General features: G+C 43.4%; 1 protein-coding gene across 2 annotated transcripts in view; it reads left to right on the top strand.

Annotated features, from left to right (window-relative positions):
• Positions 1 to 21,501, top strand: part of TNPO1 (transportin 1) — a 78,625-nt gene that overhangs the window by 9,076 nt on the left and 48,048 nt on the right. For both annotated transcript variants that reach the window (XR_014619323.1, XM_084305765.1), the window contains exons 2-5: positions 8,807 to 9,044; positions 12,907 to 13,073; positions 13,344 to 13,458; positions 16,801 to 16,876. Coding sequence is in view for 1 of the 2 variants with exons in the window: in XM_084305765.1 (XP_084161891.1) it covers positions 13,354 to 13,458; positions 16,801 to 16,876 (181 nt within the window). In the remaining variant the exon portion in view is untranslated. The remainder of the gene's footprint in view (positions 1 to 8,806; positions 9,045 to 12,906; positions 13,074 to 13,343; positions 13,459 to 16,800; positions 16,877 to 21,501) is intronic.

The following is a 21,501-nucleotide window of genomic DNA, read 5'->3' as shown; positions in this document are numbered from 1 at the left end:
ACAGGGCTAGGCCACGGGACCTCACACGAAGGCCCCATCTGGCTTGGCTGAACGTCGTTGCTCCTAGAGGAGCAACGCAGAAGTCTCTCTGACTTTCCTTCTTAGGCTTTCAGGGGTTAGGACCACTTTGTCAAACAGGCATCAGGAGAAGATAAGTATCTCACGTTTGTTTGTTTAACTAATCCCCCTCATTTGATGAGGATGAGCACAAAATTGAATAAAAGTAAATGCTAAAATTTCACGGACCGCATCTCTTCTGTCTTCTATCATTCTCATCCACGAATGTGATTTTTTTCAGCTGTAACTTCATTTTTTAATTATTTCTGCTACTTTCCTCAAATATTTTCAAAGGTCTCAGTTCTGATCTATTAATGAAAAACAACTTCAAAAGCTATGTATAACTTTATTTTTATCTGCCTTGGGACAGTCTGAATCATCAGTTACAGATGATTAGTTTCATGTTCAACCAAAATCTTACAGCAGACACCAGCTGCTCTGTTTCCTACAGCTATGAGAAATAAACTTAACTTAAATAGGAGGTTGAACAGGGTTCATATGTACCTGACACTAATCTCGGTATGCCTGAAAGATTTTAATCTGGTAAAAAGCACGCCCTGAACTACAGGTGTGCAGTGTGGCAGGTGAAATTCAGATAAGACCCTGGAACTTCAAGGTGGGGGTGGTATTCAAAGGCTGGAGTAATTCTTGAAGTAGATTTTGCCTGTTAACAATAATGAGTGGAGCTTGTTACCCAGGACAGAGCGTTCCACTTTGACTTCCTTATTCTCAGTTATCATTTTCCGTACCTTCAAAAATCCCTTTCATGTTAGGCAATTAAAGAGGCTTGTATGGTTCTTGTGTGGTTATATGAAATCTAGGTACTCTTGAAGTTAGAGAAAGAAGCTTGTGTCCGGGGGGGGGAAAGGGGGGAAAAATATGGGGAGAGGAGGCTGCACTATATCATACTGCAGCTAATAGATCTGGCATCATCCCTCACAAATTCAGGAGGTGATGATTTTGTCAGTCATTGATTCAATTTCAGATTTTTGACTGTCAGTATTAAGAACATGTGCTACCATTTTACTGTGTAGTATGTGTGATTACAATGGGGGTATCCTTGTCCAGAAGATTAGTTAATCAAAGGCATTTCAAATCAAGAGATCTTTGGAGTTTTACCTACCGCTTGTCCAGTCAGTTGGACTTTTTACTGAATTATAAGAGCAATGTTTTACTCTGTCAAAGTAGAATTCAAAACTTCCCTGATGATTTCCAAACTGGTGACAGCTTAACAGGTTTCTGTCTCTGCAGTTGATGATGTCGTGCATGTAATAAAACCCAACAATTGCAACAGGCTTCGTTTTTTAGCTTTCACTTTTATGTCAGCCTGTGCTGTGTGTTGATGTTTGTAAGCCTAATTTGGGTTAAGTCTTAATTAACTATTCTACAAGGTTTCAAGTGTTCATGCAAGCTGTGGCCTATCATCCATCTTGTCTGCAGTGATGTGGTGGTTTGGCCCTTCAGATATACAGAAGCTGCATTTCTCTGCACTTTATTATATGCTTGCTGAATAGGTGAGGAGCAGTCAGAGGTATCCATCAAATAAGGAACACACTTCTGTCCAAAGAGTGTAATTACGGTAGCAGGTTATTATACATACTATTTTATCTGATCAGTGGGATCCCACAGTACAGGCTTTTTTGTGGACACTATCTGCAAAAATAAATACTGCTTGTCACCTTTGGGAAAATAAAACACAGTCGTGGACAGTGATGCCACAGGATAAGCCAGAACTCTCCATTTGCCAAAAGCAACAGTCGAGCAGATTGCCTGAGCAGGTGCATTATCACAACTGGAGGTACTGTCAAAATAAGTTCATCTTCAAGTTGGTATTCCAGGGAGAGCAAATCATGTTACAGACTTAGTTGCCACCCATATTGAAATGTCCAGTCTTCCAGAAAATTAAGAGTTTGGCTTCATTACAAGGTGTTTTATTATGGGATCAATAGCACATGTACACAATTTCTAATATGTCGTGCAGCATAAGACAAAATTGATTATAGCTGTAATTGTCTCAATAGGATGGGAGGCTAACATAATTTCCCTTCGCTTCTTCAGGTTCTTATTCTACTCCTGGACCTACCAGCAGCAAGGAATGAATGACAATAGCAAATTAAAGTCAAATAACTGTACTCAACTCTGAAATTGTATTATGTGAGAACCTGTGTATTTGCTGGTTTGAATATTGCTGGTAGTGTACCTTTAAGGGTCTTAAACCAATGAAAGAAGCAGATAGTTCAGTACATTCCATAACATTTTTAGTTGAGCCCAAGGCATGCCATTGTACTTGGGATCGTGTTGGACTTTTCTTACATTCCACTGGGTGGATTTCCTGTAGGTGCCGTCTTTGCTTTTTGTCATCCTCTGGCACCCAAGAACACACACAAATGTTTCCTGTGCCCTTAGTTACCAGAAAAAGTACCACTTCTGTCTCATGTGTCACACCACCCTAAATGTTTTATAATGTATTCTCCTTTGATACCTTTGATGGGAGGCCTACCAGCATTTTATTTTATTTTTTTTTAACTGAAAGCTTAGGAAATGCCTCCAGGCAGAAGGTATTGCAAAATGGTGTAGTGATATCTATTCTGCATGAGCTCCTTTGCAAAGACACGCTTATTCTGTGTTTTGAGAGCTTTTTTTCTGCTTAGCTTAATCCACATCACTCTTAGCCTGAAATAAGAGGGTTTACGTAGAGATCTATTATGGAATATCAGTTATCTACTCTTCCCCCTGTGCATACAAACCTATACAGAGACACACTGTAAGCAGTCTGTGTGGAAACTTGGAAGCCTGGATTGTAGCAGTGGATTGGATGATTGATTCTCGTTATTAAACATGTTATTTTACAGATAGCAGTGCCTGTACTTTGTACAAAGAAGGAAGGTAGCTATTAGAATTTGCTGTCTAACAGAAAAAAAAAAAAGCAACTTTTCCAATGTGGTAAAACTAAAGACAGGGAATGATTTTATAAATGTTAAAGGGACTGAAACCACAAAAATATTCTGAAATTGGGGCAAATTTGATAATTAATTTTGATTAGAGAATAGTTATTTGAAACTAGTTTCAAAACTGCTAGCAGCGAGAAGTACTTCCCAGTGTTACGGCTTGGAGGCTAAGACATTTGAGGGATGGGATATCTGCCTACTAGTTCAAAACTATTTTGGCAGGGTGTCAGCAGGGTGTCACCAGTCTCTCCTCTTTCTCTTTTCAGTGCACTGAGACGGCTGGAAGGGTGGGGAGGGTGTTCTGTTAAAAATCTCCTGACTATTTTTGCTGCCTATATTTGTATTTGGAGTATTATTTCTCAATTACGAAGTAATTTTTAATCCAAGTTCCTCTTAATATCTGTTTATAACAGAAAACAAAAGAGGTTAAAAGATTTAGCACTAAGTACACTGTGATATGATAGTAAGGACACTTTCAGAAAATTTTGGCTTCATTGCCCTAGGAAGAAGAAAGAGTTGAAACCTGCCTCGTGTTTGGAGCTAACGCTCTTTAAGTACTGGATTTTGAATGAGGTGCATTACAGAAGTGACTTGGGACATTCCATAACAAGGAGGAAACAGGCAGGTTTGCAAAGTTGATACTAAAGTTTATCCAAAGTTTGCTCAAATGGGACTTTGGGTGTCTCATCACACCGTGGGTTTGCTCCTCCAGCATCCACCAACATGCTTGGACCAGTGATTGTGGCACTGGCAGAGACAAAGCAAGCGGTGCCAAACTCCAGGTGAAACAGGCCGCTCTTCCCTGCAGAGCAATTCACACAGAGCAGGGCAGAACAGAGCGGTTCGCCTCCTCCCTGCAGTCCCCACTTCTTTGTGGGGGAAGCTCCAGGCCTGTATCTTCTTCAATACTGATGCATGAGCACTTCGAAAATGGGTCCTGCATATTCACATGTGAGCAAGCAGCACACAGAAACAGCAGGGTCATTAAATTCAACAGAACTACAACAAAATTAACAGTTACAATAGGATGTGTTGATACTATAGCTTTGGGTGAATATTTCTTAAAGATATCATAGTGGTGCTTTATAAAAATGGCTTGATTAATGAGCAATTTGGAATTGAATATCCCATCTTCAAACAGCATTTTTCACAGTGCTTTGTCAGCTCTTGATTATGGAATAATAGGAGGGTGTTTTTTGTTTTCCTAACCTAATCCAATCATTATTCTGTATTTGTTCTTACAGTCTGTCTCAGCTCACCCCTAACTGGAAAGTTGCTTTTGTTTTTGTCTGCTTCCATAAATCAGTAGCATTAATCTTTCCCTTTGCCTTTATTCTCAACGATGACTAAGAATTAACAATAATACTGCTAGCAGTAAATACAGTCTTGACATTCATCGTAATATTGTTAAGTATATTTTACTTATCTTGAACCACACATTTTTTGTTTTTGTTTTTTTTCAGTCTAATTTTTAACAGATCCTTGATTTCTCCTGTCGTGACAAGTTTCACATGAGATGTGAACATGTATCCAAGTGTTTTGCCCTATTACAAATAATGCAGAAAAGAAAGTTAACGACACCAAAAAGAGCCTTTCCCACCTTGGGCTTAACTGGCTTTTCCTTTCATGTGTTTTCACCTGCACGTAATCTGCTGGTTCACAGAGGTGCATTTTCCCTCCTGACAGCACTGCTTGCTGTAGCTGAGCTTGGTGTTGGGAGGGTTTTATCTTCTTCTGGAGCTCCACCGCACTGAGCTAACCTTTCATCCCCATCCAACAAGCTGGTCTTTGTCGCAGTGTAAGCATTCAGAACCTGCAGATTTCTCCCAAATGATACCTCAGCTGGTGTTAACACTCTCTGGTTTGGCCTCTGCCTTCTGTGCAGTGAAGTGACTGGTGAGGCATCTGGCCATATCAGACTGGGTTCTGCACAAATTTTAGACACGGAACGGTTCAGGCCCTGTTTCATTTTTTCAGTTTTTCCTAACAATTACATGTGGTAGGGTTATGCAGTTGTTGGGTGATAGCTGATGTTTCGTGTAAGCTTTTTGAAACCTGGGCTGTGAAATGGCTGCCCTGCTCGGAGTCGATGTTGTCTGGAGCTCCAGACCCGGTCACCACATCTTTTAATGGGAGCTTGACTGCCTGCCATCTGCACTGCCAGCTGGAAGAGTCTGCTCTTCACTGTGCGCTGCTGGATGCATCACGCTTTTTTGGGAGGTCTTTTCTGGGAGGCTGATAGCTTCTAACAAATCCTTGATCTGCTCAGCATTTGCTCTCCAGCCACTGCTGGAGCTCTGGAGGTCACAAAATGCCCTTGTTTCCACAACTGTCCTGTCCTGTAGCGTGGCAGATGGGTACAAGAGCATACTTCAGGTCCCTGTAGCTATTCACTTTGTTCCCTTGTGCTTCCCTGCAGGCTTCTGCCAGGGCTACCAACTCGGCTGCTGGAGCATCGTGTCTGGGAGAAACAGGCTCTGCCATTAATAAGCACCTTGTGCTGAGTCAGGAGGGCGGCATACCCTGCTACTTCTGATCCCAAGGTGATCGGCCTACAAAAGCCTGGAGTTGGCAGGGCATGTCTGTAAGGTCTGCTCTTACCTCTTCTCAATTTTGGGTGACCTCTGTGCAGTCACAATGTGGTTCCCCATCACCCAGGTTCAAGGTGTTGCTTCTCTGCTGTCAGCAACAGCAATTCGTACTGCTGGAGTTTCTGAAAACTGAACATGTGACGATTTAGTGAACCTCAGTTCGACATCATGTGGGGTGTTTACAGTCAGTGGGTGTCCTAACACAATCTTCCCCTATTTTTTCTGCCATCAGTCTTCCAAGGCTATTGTTTTAATACATTCCTTTGTCACTTTAATAACTGGGTGCAACTGGGCTGGGTGGTAAGCCACTGGGGGCACATCTGGCTGCCCAGAGTCTTAGCGCCAGAGGACGTTCCTTTCCTTTCACACACAAGCGTGTGAAGGAACAGCTTACTATAATTTGGCATCCTAAGTGCACGTGCTGTCATCAAATGCTTTCTTCAGATCTGAAGTCCATTTCAGTGGTTCTTCAGCATCTGCTTGTGTGGACGCTACCAATGGTGTGGCTGTTTCTTCAAAGATAGGGATCTGCAAAAATCCTATGACTCCTAAAAATGTTCTAACCTGTTTCTTTGTTAGAGGCCTAAGCATATCCTGAATGGTTTTTATTCACTAATTGGATATTTTTCCACCTGTCCTGGTTTCAGTTGGGACATAGTTAATTTTCCTCCTAGTAGCTGGTAGGGTGCTATGCTATGGCTTAGGATGAGAAGAGTGCTGGTAACACCCCGATGGTTTAATTGTTGCAGAGCAGTGCTTACACCAAGCCAAGGACGTTTCAGCTTCTCGCTCTGTCCTGCCAGCGGGCAGGCTGTGGTGCAGCAGGAGCTGGGAGGGGACAGACCCAGGACAGCTGACCCCAACTGCCCAAAGGGGCATCCCGTACCGTATGGGGTCATGCTGAGCAATAGATAGGGGTGGCTAGTGGGGTGGGGGGCCGGCTGCTCGGGGTTAGGCTGGGCATCGGTCAGTGGGTGGTGAGCAATTGCACTGTGCATCACTTGTTTCGTACACATTATCATTAGTAATAGTATTATCATCATTACTGTTATCATAATTATTATTTTCCTGTCTTAATAAACTGTCTCTATCTCAACTCACAGGCTTTACTTTCCCGTTTCTCTCCCCCATCCCAGAGAGGGAGGAAGGAGGGTGAGCAAACGGCTGTGTGGTGTTTAGCTGCTGGCTGGGTTAAACCACACCACCACCTTTTCCAGATAATACATACCCTATATATTCTACTTCTTCCCTGTGAGATTTAGCTGGGAAAAACATGGTGGCCTTTTTTAACTGAAGAAACCAGTAAAGCCTTTCTAATGTTACAGTTTTCCTGATTAGAACTAGCAACTTGCAGATGATCAACATATTGAATCAGTGCAGAATTATTTGGTAATTCAACATTCGGCAAGTCTGTAACTAATATCTTTGGAAATATTGGAGGTGATCCTGCAATCCCCTGCGGTAATCTCATCTATATCATTTGTTGCCCCTCCCATGTTAAAGGCAAATATATATTGATATGTGTATTGAAATGCTAAAGGAAGTGCACACAAATTACTTATAGAAAAATGTTTAGCATCTGCCATGGAGAAGGTTAGTATAATTGATGGATCATGGACTACTGGGTGGGGTATTCTACCCATTGTTACTTGCCCTTAGGTTTTGCACAAATCTGAAAACCGGCTTTCCTTCTGGGCCAGGATTGGGCTTCTTCACTGGTAATGATGGTGTGTTACAGGGAGGTTCACGAGGGAGTTAAAATTCCCTTCTTCAAAAACTCTCAGTCACTGGCCTTATTTCCTCTTTAGCCTTGTGACAACAGATGCTCCTTTAAGAACGGAGGTTTCCCTCCCTTTGTTTCCAACATAAGTGGGGTTGATGACTTTAGTAGACCCACATCCATTGAACTTCTTGCAGACAAAGATGTCAGTATGCCTTTCAGCTCCTGAGGGATGTAGTTTATTTTCTCCTGGCCTGTAACCATCATTATGTTTGGAACATTTTTCTATCAGAAGTTTGAAAGTTATACCTTCAGGAATGCATACCAATCTTGTTTGTAATTTATGCACTACGTCCAATAAGTCCCACCCTAACAAATCTGGAGATGCTGATTCCAATAACAACAGCAACAACAATAAAGGTCTACTGATAGGTGTAATGGTACAAATGGGCCTATCTTTCAAACACTTACCTGTTTTCCTTCTGGAACTACTATGTTTACTTTTCCTGTCACCTTTGAGTTCTCTGGGAGATTGGTTAGGGTGGAGTAAGTTGTCCCAGTATCAGCTAAACATGCATAAACCTTATTTCCAATTTTTATATCTAATATAGATTCCCAGGATCTGCCTGGGAGGTGTATTTCTGTTTTGGTGTCCACTGCTGGGGCTCGGGGGTCTGGAAACTCCTTATCGTCCTCTCTCCATCCCCTGCCCTGCAGGGCTTCCCTAAACTATGGTCTTAGGTCTCCTGCCCAGCGTAACGGGGCATTCTCATCTCCAGTGTCCTGGTTGCTTGCAGTATCAGCAGCAATTCTCTGGTGTTCCTTGACCTCTGCCCTGATCTCTGCTTCTCTGATTTCTGTTACTTGCCTCCCCTTAGTGTCCCTCCCAAGTAAGGCTGCTGCCAGGGGGCTTGCTTTTTCATTCTGTTTCCTCTGCCGAGTTGCTTTTTCCTCCTTTAATTATATGCAAACGTGGCTATGCTTGTTACTTCTTCCATTGATATACCTTGCCATCCTGGGAAATGTTCCGTAGAATAATTACTGGTACCTGGGGCTGCTTGATCTACAAATAACGAGACAACCTGGGGCTGGTTTTGTTCTGCTTCAGGATCTGTTCCCCCAGACATCGGCGGCTGTTTCCCTAGCCTAGTTAGAAAAGCAGAGGGGTGTTCCCGTTTCTTGCTGACAGCCTGTTGCCCGTGTCCAACGTGCTGTTCTTTGTCCCGCTGCCCCCGCCGCAGTTAGTAGCCCCCTCGCTGCAGTTACTAGCCCACTCGTGCCAGCCCTGCCGCGCCTGGGGCCTGCAGCCTGGCTCCCGGCCCAGACACGTGGCTGCGCCGCACGGGGCTGCGGCCGCTCGCTCGTCTTGGGCCAAACTCGATCGTTTCATCCATCCCCCGTCAACAAAGCCTCTGGCGGCTGAGAAGCGTCTGTCCACGTCAGATCATACGCTCTAAATATACTTCTAATCATCTGTAATGCTTTTCCAGGGCCCTCCTGTAGCTGCGGCGCTTGCTGCTGTCACGCCGCCGAGCCTGCTGCACTAAAAGGCACACGCACGCGGAGGGAGGACCAACTCCTTTAACGGAGCTCGCGGAGCACGATCGGGATCAGCAGCCAGGGGTGCAGAAGGGGAGAGAGAGGAGCAGCCCAGAGGCGTTGGCAGCACAGCGGAGCAGTGTCGGCGGCGCTAGCAGCAATTGCTTGAGCTTGCGTAGACAAAAGAGCGTAAGGCGACACCTTTTTCCTATCACCGTTTGACTTGAATTGATCATTTTGGTTCGTCTGCTCTGTTCTGCAATCTGCCCAGATGTTCCAGTAGGCCAGTTAGGCAGGGAATTGGTTCCCCAGTAACAATCACAAAAAACTTTAGGAGATCAACACTGAAACTGCCAACTTCTGGCTGCCTTTGGTCTGCAGTACCAAATGCAATCATAGCAGACCAAGCTTTTCCATAAAATTCCACTGCCTTTTTCGTAGATAATTACAGGTACCACCACTTTTATTCAGATTTTTTGAAACTTATGCTAGCAGAGCACCTCTCACAAACACCTTGTCCCACGTCCAATTTGCAGGATTTATGTGGATTTACAGTTTTTAACACACCACCACCATGCAGCATTTATGTGGATTTACAGTTTTCACAGATCACCACCTCACCTCCTTACAGCTGTCTCCAGCACCCCTGGTGAGAGACAGAAAATGAGTAAATTCACACAGTTTGTGGCCCAGCCTGTCCCGGGAAGCTCTGAAGCCGAGCAGTCAGGGTCTAACCTGGGTTACCAAATTCTGGCACAGAAGTGACTTGGGATGTTTCATGAGAAGGAGGAAACAGGGCAGGCTTGCACAATTGTTACTATAGCTTAGCTGTGATTGTGGGAGCCCTCCTCCATTAGGGAGATGGGAGGGAGAGCCCCCCCAGCCTCAGTTAAAACCTGTGGTGCCTTACGTCTGATCCCCAGCCCGATACCCCACACAGCCCCTGCAGTCCCATTGTTGCCCCAGCCCCTTTCATGTTGTATGAGATATGCCTGAAAAGTGTAATTTAATCCTGATCTAATGTGACACTCTGAGAGAGAAAGCAAAGAGTTCCCAAACAAAAATTAATAAAAATTATCTTTGCGCTCTTTGTGGATGTTCAAATATAACATGACAAGGTTTGTTGAGAGAGAAATAAAGATGCAGACTAGTTCAGGAGTTTTTGTTTGTTTGCATGTTTCTCTTTTTTTTTTTTTAATACACATTTCTGTGATACCAGTGGACATCTGAAGCTTGGATAATAGAGGCATCAAAGATTGGCTTCACTATGTGTTCCAGTCTCCTGTCTTCAGTGAACTTTTGTCTTTACATATGTTGATGCAGTGCTCCATATTCATTTCTGGTGCATTCTACTGATTGAGTGGGATGAACCAGGCCATCATCTGTTTTGATGGGTAGCTTCCAGGCTTCTAACCACTGCTTAGTTTAACATTGATTCTGAATTTCTCTCTACACAAGAAGATTCTTGCTAGAGAGAAACGGTACTAGAAAACAAGGAGGCAAAGGATTTGGAAAGAAGCAATTGTCTCATTTCTTCTACAATATTCTTTACTTTCAATCGTATTTGTTTTTTTCACTCGAAGTATTTTCCCCTCTCAATTTAAAGGATAAAAGATGGGTAAAAATAAATTCAAGGTAATGATCAAGAAAAGAAGGTATCCAGCTAATTAGTTACCTGCTTTGATTTCTGTGTATGCTGAGTAGTTTCCAGTGGTAAAGGATCCTATATAGAACCTCAGGAGGAACCTGCCCCATAGGACAAACATATGAAGCTTTTACATGTTCTACTAACTATAGCAGTTCCCATTCATTCCCACTCTGCTTTGTATGCCTTTTTCTCTCTTTTCCACAGCAGAAAGACAGGGAATTAATTCTGGTCATGTTCATGGAAAGGAAACCTACGTCAGTCTTTCTTAGTTCCAGATCCATGGCCTGTTTCTCTTCCTGCTTCTTCCTGTTCTGCCTCTCAACCTTCCTTTCTAGTCTCGTCCCTTGTTTCCCATGTCTAATCTTATTTTTGTCTAGGTTTGGCACTTGGTTTCCTGATCAAATTAAGCAGATGCAATCCTTGTGTCATAAATTCTGGACAGTAACTTTTGAAGCTCTAAACAATTTCAACCAAATTTGACAGTGAGCCAGAAGTCTCAGTGATAATGAAGTTTCTAAAACCTTCCTGGTAAGGCAGCAGTTGGAGAAGTGAGATCCAAATGAGCACTTCCTTGGCTTGTTGGACCTCACCTTTCATCTGCTTCAGCTGTGTAAGCATCATTACGGAAAGCTCTGCTGCACATATGTTGTGAACCACAAGTATAGTTTCTGATGGTCTGAATCCGGTTAGCCGTGATTCTTTGCTTGAGACTTTTCCGTGCCCGAGGGAAACGAGTGGCAATTCCCACTGCTCATAAAACTCTTGGATAAAACTTTGTGCCCTTCCTTTCCTTGTAACTGGTGGCGAGTCTTTACTCTCCTGCCTTAGTGACTCCAATTTGTAGGCATTTCAGTGGGAAAAGCTCTGAAGAGGTGCACTGCTTTAGCAATCTCTCCCAGACAGCCCTGGGATAACCGTGGCAATTGCTTAAACAGCAGGTAGCATCAAACATCCCATTTATTTGTTTGCTTGTTTATTTTAAAAGACAATATTTTTCTGTCCGTTGGTTTTGTTCTCTTGCGTGCTGTGCTGCATACTTCTCTGCTGTTTATCTGTTTCCTGCTTCTTATTCCAGTGTGCATGCTTTCCTGACTGACTGTCCTCATTATCCAGGAGTGTGGATATTATAGGTACACGGCCTGTCATACTTGTTGCCTGTTCCAGTTTGCTCTGCTGGCTCCTTCTGCAAGGCTGGTGGCTCACCTTAACAGAAGGCAAGTTGGCTAGGTACACTTCTTAGTGCCAGCTGACTGTGACTTAAATACTGATTTAATTGAGAGCTTTGGGGAGGTGAGACAAAAGAGTTACACAGCAAATTACCTGGGAATCACTATTGTTCCCTGTCCTTGATGCCTCGGTGTGAGAAAAATCTCAAATAATTTTTTTTGGACAGGATCTTCTGTGAAGCTATTTTATTCACGATTGCAATGGCAGGCGTCCTGTCAATCAGGAGTGCATTTTAGTAAACAAATCATAGCCTCTTATTCCCTATTACCCGATGCCTGATCACCTCCCCTGTTTCCTCATTGCCTGAGTACTACAGGTTCGCAAGCTACTCAACGCTTCTCTGTACCATACATGTACAGTTTTTCTTTTTTTTTTCAACCCTTTAATATCTCCTTTCTTATGCTTTGAGAACCGGTGATCTTTGTTTTGCTGTTCTCACGCTGCTCATCCTGCTTTTCTCAAGCTTCTGCCTTATTTTGGAACAGTGAGGCCTTCTACTGTCCACTTACCTGCTTAGCATTTCTTCTTCTTACGCCTACACAACTACCTTGGAATACAGAAAATTAGTTCTCTACGGCAAAAACACAGCTTAGTTTCTCACGCTCGGGATTGCCTCAGTCCTTAGGGTTGCGATGTGCAGCGCACGTGCGGCTCAGCCCCAGCGCTGTGCTGCAGCAGAGGCGGCAGAAAGCGAAACTAGTTTTCTGTTGGGCGAGCAGGCTGCTTACAAACACAGCGACTGAGATCAGGGAATTGCAGGCTTTCACGTTCATATTTTGCAGGAGTCTCACGCAGTATGTGTTTATATTTTGGCCGCTGGCGCGTGTATAATATATACAAGCAGGAATGTGCGGATACGGGGCGGATAAGAGTGGGTTGATAATGTAGAGCTGAGACGGGTGGCGCTGCGTTTTGGGGTAGGATGCGCCGGGCGCTCAGGGCAGTTCGTTCCCAGCTGCCTTTTCGCAGCGCTGTTCCCTCCCCCCCCGGGGCTGCTTTCTCTCCCAAAAACCTCCCCCCCCTCCCCCCCCCCCCGTGCGGTCCTGCCCTTCCCTTCCCTTCCCTTCCCTTCCCTTCCCTTCCCTTCCCTTCCCTTCCCTTCCCTTCCCTTCCCTTCCCTTCCCCCGGCGGCGCAGGGGGAGGCGCTGACGGCTCGCGGCGCTTTGTCGCCGGCAGGGGACGGCTGAGGGCGGCCCGGCCGGGCGCTAGGACCCAGCGGCGGCGGCGCCACCAGCACCAGCAGCAGGAGGAGGAGGAGGAGGAGGAGGAGGCGGCTCCCGGGGCCGGGCCGCCAGCCCCGCCGTGACTCAGTGCGCTCGGCCGGGCGGAGGAGGCAGCAGCAGGTCGGTGTCGGTGTCGGTGTCGGTCTGTCCGTCCCTCCTCACCCCCGGGGGCGGTTGGTGGGGCCGGGGAGCGGGCTGGGCGTCGCGCTGCGCCCTCCCTCCCTTCCTCCCTCCCTACTCCCTCCCTACTCCCTCCTCCCTCCCTCCCTCCCTCCTCCCTTCCTTCCTTTCTCCTCTCCCCTCCCTCCCTCCCTCCCTCCCTCCCCGCGGCCTGGGCCCCGCCGCGCCGCTGAGGGGCGGCCCGCGCCGTTGTCGGCGGTGTGTTCGCAGCTCAGCCAAGATGGAGTACGAGTGGAAGCCCGACGAGCAGGGGCTGCAGCAGATCCTGCAGCTGCTGAAGGAGTCGCAGTCGCCGGACACCACCACGCAGCGAGCCGTGCAACAAGTATCCTTGGGGCGAGGCCGCCACGGGGACGGGGGAGGCCGGGCGATGGGGGGGAGAAGGGGGGGGAGAAGCGCGGCCTGCGGGCCCCGGGGGCCGCCCGGACCCGGCCCCAGCCCCAGCCCCAGCCCCAGCCGCGGCCCCGGGCACCTGTTGCGAGCCCGCCGCCAAGGGCCGCGGCTCCCCTTTCAGGCCCCTGGCTGGCGGCGGGGCCGGCCGCGTTACCGGGTTACCCCGCGCTGGGACAACGCCAGCGCACGGCCGCGGCGGGGCCCAGGCCCGCAGCGAGGCCTCCCGGGCCGTGGGGGGGCCGTGGGGGAGCCCCCGGCCCCGCTCCCGCCGCCCGCGGTCCCAGTGAGGAGGCGGCGGCGGCGGGGGGGGGGGGGGGGGGTTGCGCCTCAGGGCGGCTCTGCCGGGCGGGTTTTTGTCAGCGGAGCGCGCCCGTCTTCCTCCCCCCTTCCCCTCCCCCTCCCCCCAGTCTTGAAACGATGAAATGGCGGAATAAAAATGTAAAGGGAATTTTTTTTTTTTTTTTTTTTTTTTTTTTTTGGATTGGGAGCGGTGGAGGCGTAGCTCGCCCTCGAAAAATATTCCGGCCCGCGCGGGCCTTCGGGGCGACCGCATCCGTGCTGCGAAATGCCCAGAAGCCCTCCTGAGATTCGCCCGGCGGTGCGAATTTGTCATCTCCCACCCCTTCGGGGTTATTATCTCGCTCCCTTTTTATTTAAGGCGTGTGCTCGAAGGTCTTAGCAGATGGCACCAGAATTGATCCGCGTGGGTAAGAACCGTTGTAGGTAAGGTTATTTTAAGAGTTTAGCTTAAAGACAAATTTACTCAACTTCTGCACTTTGCTAACCGATACGGCCAAGCACAGAACAGCTTCTGCTATTATCTGAAAAGCAGAGTGAGTTTTGATATCAATCACCCTGCTCTCAGAGCTGTGCCTTAGACTTGTAAAACGCTGTTTCTTCCTTTGGAAAATACCATACAGCATGGCTAGCTGAAGCGCTCTGATAATGCCTCAAGCTTGAGCAGGCGTTCCTTAGTATTTCAAATGCGAAACTGTTTAAAGCTACTGATGTTACAGCGTAGAAAGACATTTCACAGCTCATCTTCAAAAAACCTGCTCTTTTTTTTTTTTTTTTTTTTTTTTTTTTTTTTTGAAAAGTATCAGTGTAAATGTTGGACGGGCAACATAGTAGATGTTGTCTGTCTTGAAGATGAGCAGATTTATTTATTTATTTTTTAACAAAAGTGCACTTGATAATTTGGAAAAATGTTTTAATACCTCTTGACAGGTCACGATCTGTAATTTTAAATAAATAAATAGCCTTTCAGTCCGTTTATGATAGCTGTTGTATTGTAGGGTGCTACTTATTAACACGTCCAAGCAAGATGGCAATTAATGGTTTCAAATTTGAAGGACTTTTCAGTCCATAATTTAATGTAAGATTATCAGTGTACTCACTTGTGCTTTTTCATTATGACACAGTTCTGACATTTAGGTGCTCAGAACTCAAATATAATAAAGTGGGGGAGCACAGGTCAGCCAAAATCCTTTGTTAATTTAGGTTATGAATCAGTAAGGCTTTCAAACATTTGTCAGATGAAAAAATTAACTCTTTTTTTCTTCCAAGAAAAATGTAGGTGAAGAGGATGTTGAGGAAAATCTGGCCTATTAGCTATTCTTTGATTCCTAGACTGGTGAGGTGTATTCTAATTTCATACTGCTCTTTGAGTTCTTTCTGCCTGCTTTTGCTGCTGCTTCATGTTTGAGGCATTGTGACCTGCATTCGTTAGTAATTCTCAACCCACTGCTTTGGTGGTCATGTTTCTGAATTGTGGAGAAGGGAAAAAAAATTACAAGACAAAGTACCCTACTTTTTTTGACTCCTGAAAGAGCTGTTTGGCATGGCAGCTATAACAACAATCTTGAGATATGTGTTTTATCATTTCTAGGCACCACGTGGAACAGTCAGTATTACTTTCACGTGGCATGGCCATCCTTCCATTTACACTCATCTCTTGTGTTTCACAACAAAATATCTTGTAGCTGTGATAAGTGTGCATTGCTCTGTTACTGAGTGGTGAGAGGACTGGCTTCTCTAGCAAAGTTAATACTCGATGCAAACAACCTAAATATCTAAAAAGTTTCTTAAGTTTGTGTTTGAGACTAGATAAATTAGTTGTTGGTCATTAGAAGGAAAAGGATCCTTCAGAACTGTAAGGTACCTAGTGGGACATGGAGACTAAACAGATGAATTTGGTTAAGGTTTTCCCTATTTTGATTGCTTAAAGGTTCAGCTAAATTGCAAGTGAAATCAATGCAATGCATGTGAATCAAGCAGTGTTCTTCAGAAACTATTTTTTTGCTGAACTTCTTGATGGTGTGAACCTACTAGGTATCATCAGTATGTCAGTAACTTGAAGATGATGCTGCGTATTTATGACTTACAATACTATTGTTGAGCAGCATATCAATTCATAACAGGGTGCAAGAACAGGATATAAGGAGAATGCCAGATTGCTTTTCCAGACAAACAGCACAGAGTACTTAGAAGTTTGAGGCAGAAGAAGCGGTAGATTTTAGAAAAACAGCTACGTACTTTTGCAGCTCTTCAGAAACATAATAATTCTTCTTGTAGTTTCCCCAAGGACATACTGAAGAGGTTGATATTGCTAGTAAGACACTCGTTCAGAAAGCTGGCACTCTAGAAAATGGGTATGTATAAGGAAGAACAGTTCTCTATACTTACCCACCATCTCAAACAAGTCATAAACTTGTTACAAATATCCAGGCATTTACAATTAAATTAATTCTCATTGCTGAGAGCGCAGGCTGCAGCTAGTTAGAGTCATTTTTTAAAAAAAGTTTGTCTGGTATTAAGAAAGTGAATAGCATTAAAATCAAATAGCTATTTATGATTTTGATAGGCCAAAGTGCTTTTATTTATGGCGGAGAAAAACAAGAAATGTATTGTGGGATTGTGTCTCAGTGGATTCCTTAGTTTGGCGGGCTTCTCTGATTGTAAATACTGAAATTCAAAACTATACAGAAACAGATTTATAATGGTTTTAAAAATATTTCTTTAAGAATCTTTTAACTTCTGTTTATGTCCCTGGATGTTGTTTTTTTCAGATTTCACCACAAGTAGAAGGTATTGCTTCATTATGAAGACTGCAGACTGTTTTCAGATTGTTCTTACTCAGAATATTTTAATTTTTGTATACAACCATTTAACATAACACAGTAGCACACAACAAATTTAATAGTAATTGTGTCTGGAAAGCTATAAAAGCTGCATATGGAAGATTTCACTTTTCCTTAACAGTCTTTCTCCTCAGAAACTAGAACAACTCAATCAGTATCCAGATTTCAACAACTACCTGATCTTCGTTCTTACGAAGTTAAAGTCTGAAGGTGAGTTCTTGAGATACAAATTGTTTTATTCTGGTTTTATTTTTCACTTGTTTGGTTTTTGTTTTCTTTACCTTGAGAGAAATAAGAAGCTGATTGCTGCAGTCAGTTTGCTGGTGTGTGGATCTCGATAGTCTTTTGAGAACTCATCCCCTCAGGAAACTTTGTGGTAAAATATTTGCTAACTTACTGCTGCTTGTAGTTTCAAAGTTTTAGAATAGATTCCATTCTGAATTCCTTTGAAATCTTATCAGAAGTGTTGGAGCATCATACTTCTCTGAGACTGTAGTGAAAATGGAATAGACTTGCTTCATGGTGATGAATTGTGACTGTAGACAACATAAAAACATGCTGCTAGATCTAGTTACGATCATATCACTAGTAGTCAGCCTGCTAAACATTTTAAAGATCACATACTAGAGTTGTCTGAAAAGGCTGCCTGTCAGAACCTTTATCCTGAAGTCTTTCTAGTAAAATGGCATTCTAGTTAACACCTCCTTCCCCCCCTCATCTCCCTGTCATTCTAGTAAAATGGAGTTAGAAATCCACTCAGTATTTACTGAGGGCTTGTTCTTATGGATCTTAGTACATTCTCTGTATGGCATACTGCATAACCTCTACCTGCTGGTAAATTCATATGAAAGATTTTCTTTCCAGTGTACTACAGCTACTGATCTGTGAGGTCTTCACTAGTGAGAGAGATTTATTTCAGGACCTGTTTTAGCACACGTGGCCTTTTTATGTTTGTTGTTAATACATTGGGCTGTTTGGGATTTTTTTCCCTAGTGTCGTGCTGACAATGCTTTTTCTGTCTTTTAGTGTATTACCTCTGAGCTTTAGGTGTGCTTGCTTTTTCCACTTGGAATTATATTTTACTTACATGTGGCCTTGTAATATTTAAAGCATTGGCGAGATCATTTACATTCTGTTTGAACTAGTGTTTTGTTTGTGTTTTGTCAGCATACCAAAGTAGGAAGAAGAGAGAAGGATAGCATGTTTTCACATTTGAAGGCTGGGATATGCCACAGTGCTTTTGGATTGCCCACATAGGAAGTATTCTGATAATCTTTAAGGTCTTGGAGAAATCTCTGAAATTTGAGAGAGTGCTTTCAAGACCTGAATCGGCCAAGTTAATAAATTATTGAGCAAGTTGGTAGTGTAGATATAAAGTACCCAACACTTACATGTTAATGAATGTGGTATCATACCTTAATTGCTTGTGTGCTTTAAACCAGTAACAGAAAAATAAAAACACAAATCAAGTCTGGTACTGGGATCTGGAATTTGTACAAATGATATGGTGAGGAGGTTGCTTCACATCTTTTCTCTCAGTATGTTCTCTAACACCAGTTAACCTGCTAATTTCCCCTTCATTGTTCTGCTCACCACTTGTGCTTGAGGTTCTAGGTACTGATGTATGTTTAATGATGTCAGGATCTCTCTTTCTAATGAATCTGCTTAGGTGTCCTGGTTTCAGTTAGGACAGAGTTAATTTTCCTCCTAGTAGCTGGTAGGGTGCTACATTTTGGATTAGGATGAGAAGAGTGCTGATAACACGCTGATGTTTTAGTTGTTGCAGAGCAGTGCTTACACCAAGCCAAGGACTTCTCAGCTTCTCCAATCCAATTTATCCAATAATCTTTTTACCCCTTCTTAATGTTTACACACATTAATTTATTTGGAATGGAATGAAAGGTAGGAGATGCTAATCATTATGATTGTTTTAAAGCTGTTACATTGCAGGGAGGAAACATTTAGGATTTGGTGGGTTGAGGAAGGCAACCAAACTGAGAAGTAGCAAGTTAACTTCTAAGAAGAGCTGTCTAGGATCATCCTGCACCGATGTCTCTCAAGTACATCATGTAGTCTTCTGTGAGACTACTGAGAAGTATCTGTTGCTTCAGAGAAGATCTTGTCCTGCATCAATCATGTTTTCAGTCATAGTCTTTTGTCCAAGGCAGCTGGTCTTCTTCAGCTTTGTATTTCAAGGTCAGGAAACTTTCAGATTACTGAAGGTGGGGCATGGTCCTTGGCATCCCACTTCAGGTGCCCATGCTTGAGCAAGGGAGTAGGACCAGATGATCTTCAGAGGTGCCTTCTAATCTCATCCTTTCTGTGATTCTGTGTCATAATAGAGTCCAGTGTTGGTATTTTTCATGGTGTTTGCCAAGTTCCAAATATCTTGTTACCTTGCTTAGATAGGACTAATGACAGATAACAGAGGACTGTTGGCTGGTTTTGCTTTGAATGGAGGTTTTATTTTGGTTTTATTTATGGAGGTTTTGCTTTTGATGGAGAGCCAGCAGCTCTCCATCCCTTATTAGTCTTTAGAACTGCTGTTACGTAGTTAAAATACTCTTGCATCCTCTTGGAACAGCAGGGGAAATATGATGGACCCTGTCTTCATTACAACTGGGAAGTATTCTTTCACTGTCTCTCTCCTGAGGAGTTTTCTCGTGGCAATCTGTCCTACAAGTCTATTGGCTGGAGAAGGGAAATAGCATGCATTTTAATCCACCATTACAGAATTCCCACATTCAGGAGCTGTCATCTAAGCATATTTTAAGCACCTTTATTTTACCGCAACAAAGTTTGTACCAAACTGTCGCCATTTTTTAGTACCAGAAATTTTACTTTCCTTCTGAAGGAAGTCTAACTTTATTTTCCCTTCCAGCCTTAGCTTTGTCCGAATAAAGTTCCTGTATCTGAATGCTTATAACATGTAGGTTTTAGGTCTCTTGTGGTATTACTGCACATAATGTAGGCTTTGATTTGGTTTTGGTTTTAAACTTTTGTGAGTCTCTTTAAGCTGATAAAGGCTTGGATCTTCCTGAATGCAGGTGTTGCCCTGCTACAATTTATCAGTGGAAATATAAGGTCAGTCTTATAGCTAACGCATGCCCGAGCTTTTTTTCTTGTAATGGTTTGTCCAGACTTACAATGCTATCTTCAGAAATGCAAATCCTGACATTATAAATATCTATCATAGAATGTAAAAACATAAAAATAAACAAATATCCAGGAAACAGCATGCTGTCCTGAAAGTCAGACAGTAGGCAAGCTGATGGAATAAAGTGTCCCAAATCATTGAAGGCTGAGGTATAGTTCTCCAGAAGGTAATTCCAAAGAAGTATGGTGCTCAGAGGTCATACTCAGTTGGGCAAAATGAAGCCTATATTAATTGAAAAGTGTTTGTCTTTATTTGTAAATGAAAGTATCAGCCAGATTTTCTGTTATTGTAGCTGTTCCTTCTTGGTTTGACAGGTATAAAGCCTGGCAGATAATGTAGTGGTGCTGTGCTGCCCTGGCATCTATCTTCTTTTTTTTTTTTTTTTTTTAAGGTGTCCCCTGAACTGAGCTCAGAACCATGTAAGCCTGTCTTCTGTAAATAAGTAACTTTCTGGCTTTCTGGAATGTGTGTGTGTTATTACTACTGCTTCCCAGATCCTTGTCTCTTTTTTTTTTTTTTTTTTTTTGGTTGAGCAAAATAGTTAAGAGTGTCATGTCTGCTTCTGTTCTTTTCTTCTTACCTTTCTGGAGATTTCATTCTTTGTTCCGAGTCACATATCTAAATCCTCCTTATTTACATTTTTGCTTTTGTAGTCCCAACTCTGTTCCCTTGAAGGAAAGGACAAGAAAACATCTGAAAATTGAGCCTTCTCACTCTCTTGCTGCAGGCAGTTCCAGTCTCTAGTTATGGTGCTTTGAGGCACCTGTTCAAGACATCTGAAGCATGAGGCAGATCAGAGGAAGGATTTCTAGGTATCATAATACAGGTGGCTCAATCTGTAAGCAGAATTTCTGAGTTTTGTTTCAGACCTTACTGACCCAAATGATGGAATTCCCCAAGTTTGTCTGTATCAAAACCTTAATTGTTTTATACCTTCTATAAGTAAATATTTGATAGATACCTTACCCCCTCCTCCCATCAAAAACACAGTGGCAAAAATAGCATCCTTCTTAATTCGTCTGTCTTGGCTTTTGTAGAACAATCCTTACAATACCCTGTTTGTTTTTTTTTATTATTTTTAACCTATAGTTACATCTTTATCTTCTACAGCCTTCTGAACTTTGTGAATAAGAAGATGATCAGGCTTACACTAAATTATCAGAAGGTGATGACCGTTGTCATTCACCAATAATACTCGACTAATTTTCGTAAATTCAACTTGTCTATTAGGGAGTATTGGATATGACAACTGTCATAATTGTGGCATGATACTTGGTGGATACAGTGTTGTATCAGCATATTCTGAGATGACAGGGTGTGCTTGCATCAGCAAAGACTACTCTGTTGCTTCCTGGCAACAGTTGTCTGTTCAACTATGTAGAGAAACTACATTGCAACTTTGTAATCTCTGTGGAGGATGCCCACTATGTCCATGCCAGAATAAGGTCTTCACAACTCCGAGACAGCAAAAAGAAAGCTGTCTTTATAATGTGTCAGAACTAATGTGGTCTTCTATTCTTCTTGAAGGCCTGATGTGGCCTTCAAGACAGTGGATGTTTTATATAAGAATTGCAGTAACTGAAGTTGTGTCAAAGCTTACCGCTTCTTAGGTAAGATTTGACGTACCTGATACCTCTTTATATTGTGAAAAAAGAACATGGCTACTAATAAAAGTTCT

Source organism: Netta rufina (genome assembly GCF_964035555.1).
Source record: "Netta rufina genome assembly, chromosome: Z".
Taxonomy (NCBI): Eukaryota; Metazoa; Chordata; class Aves; order Anseriformes; family Anatidae; genus Netta; species Netta rufina.
This window is presented reverse-complemented; position numbering and strand designations above follow the sequence as displayed.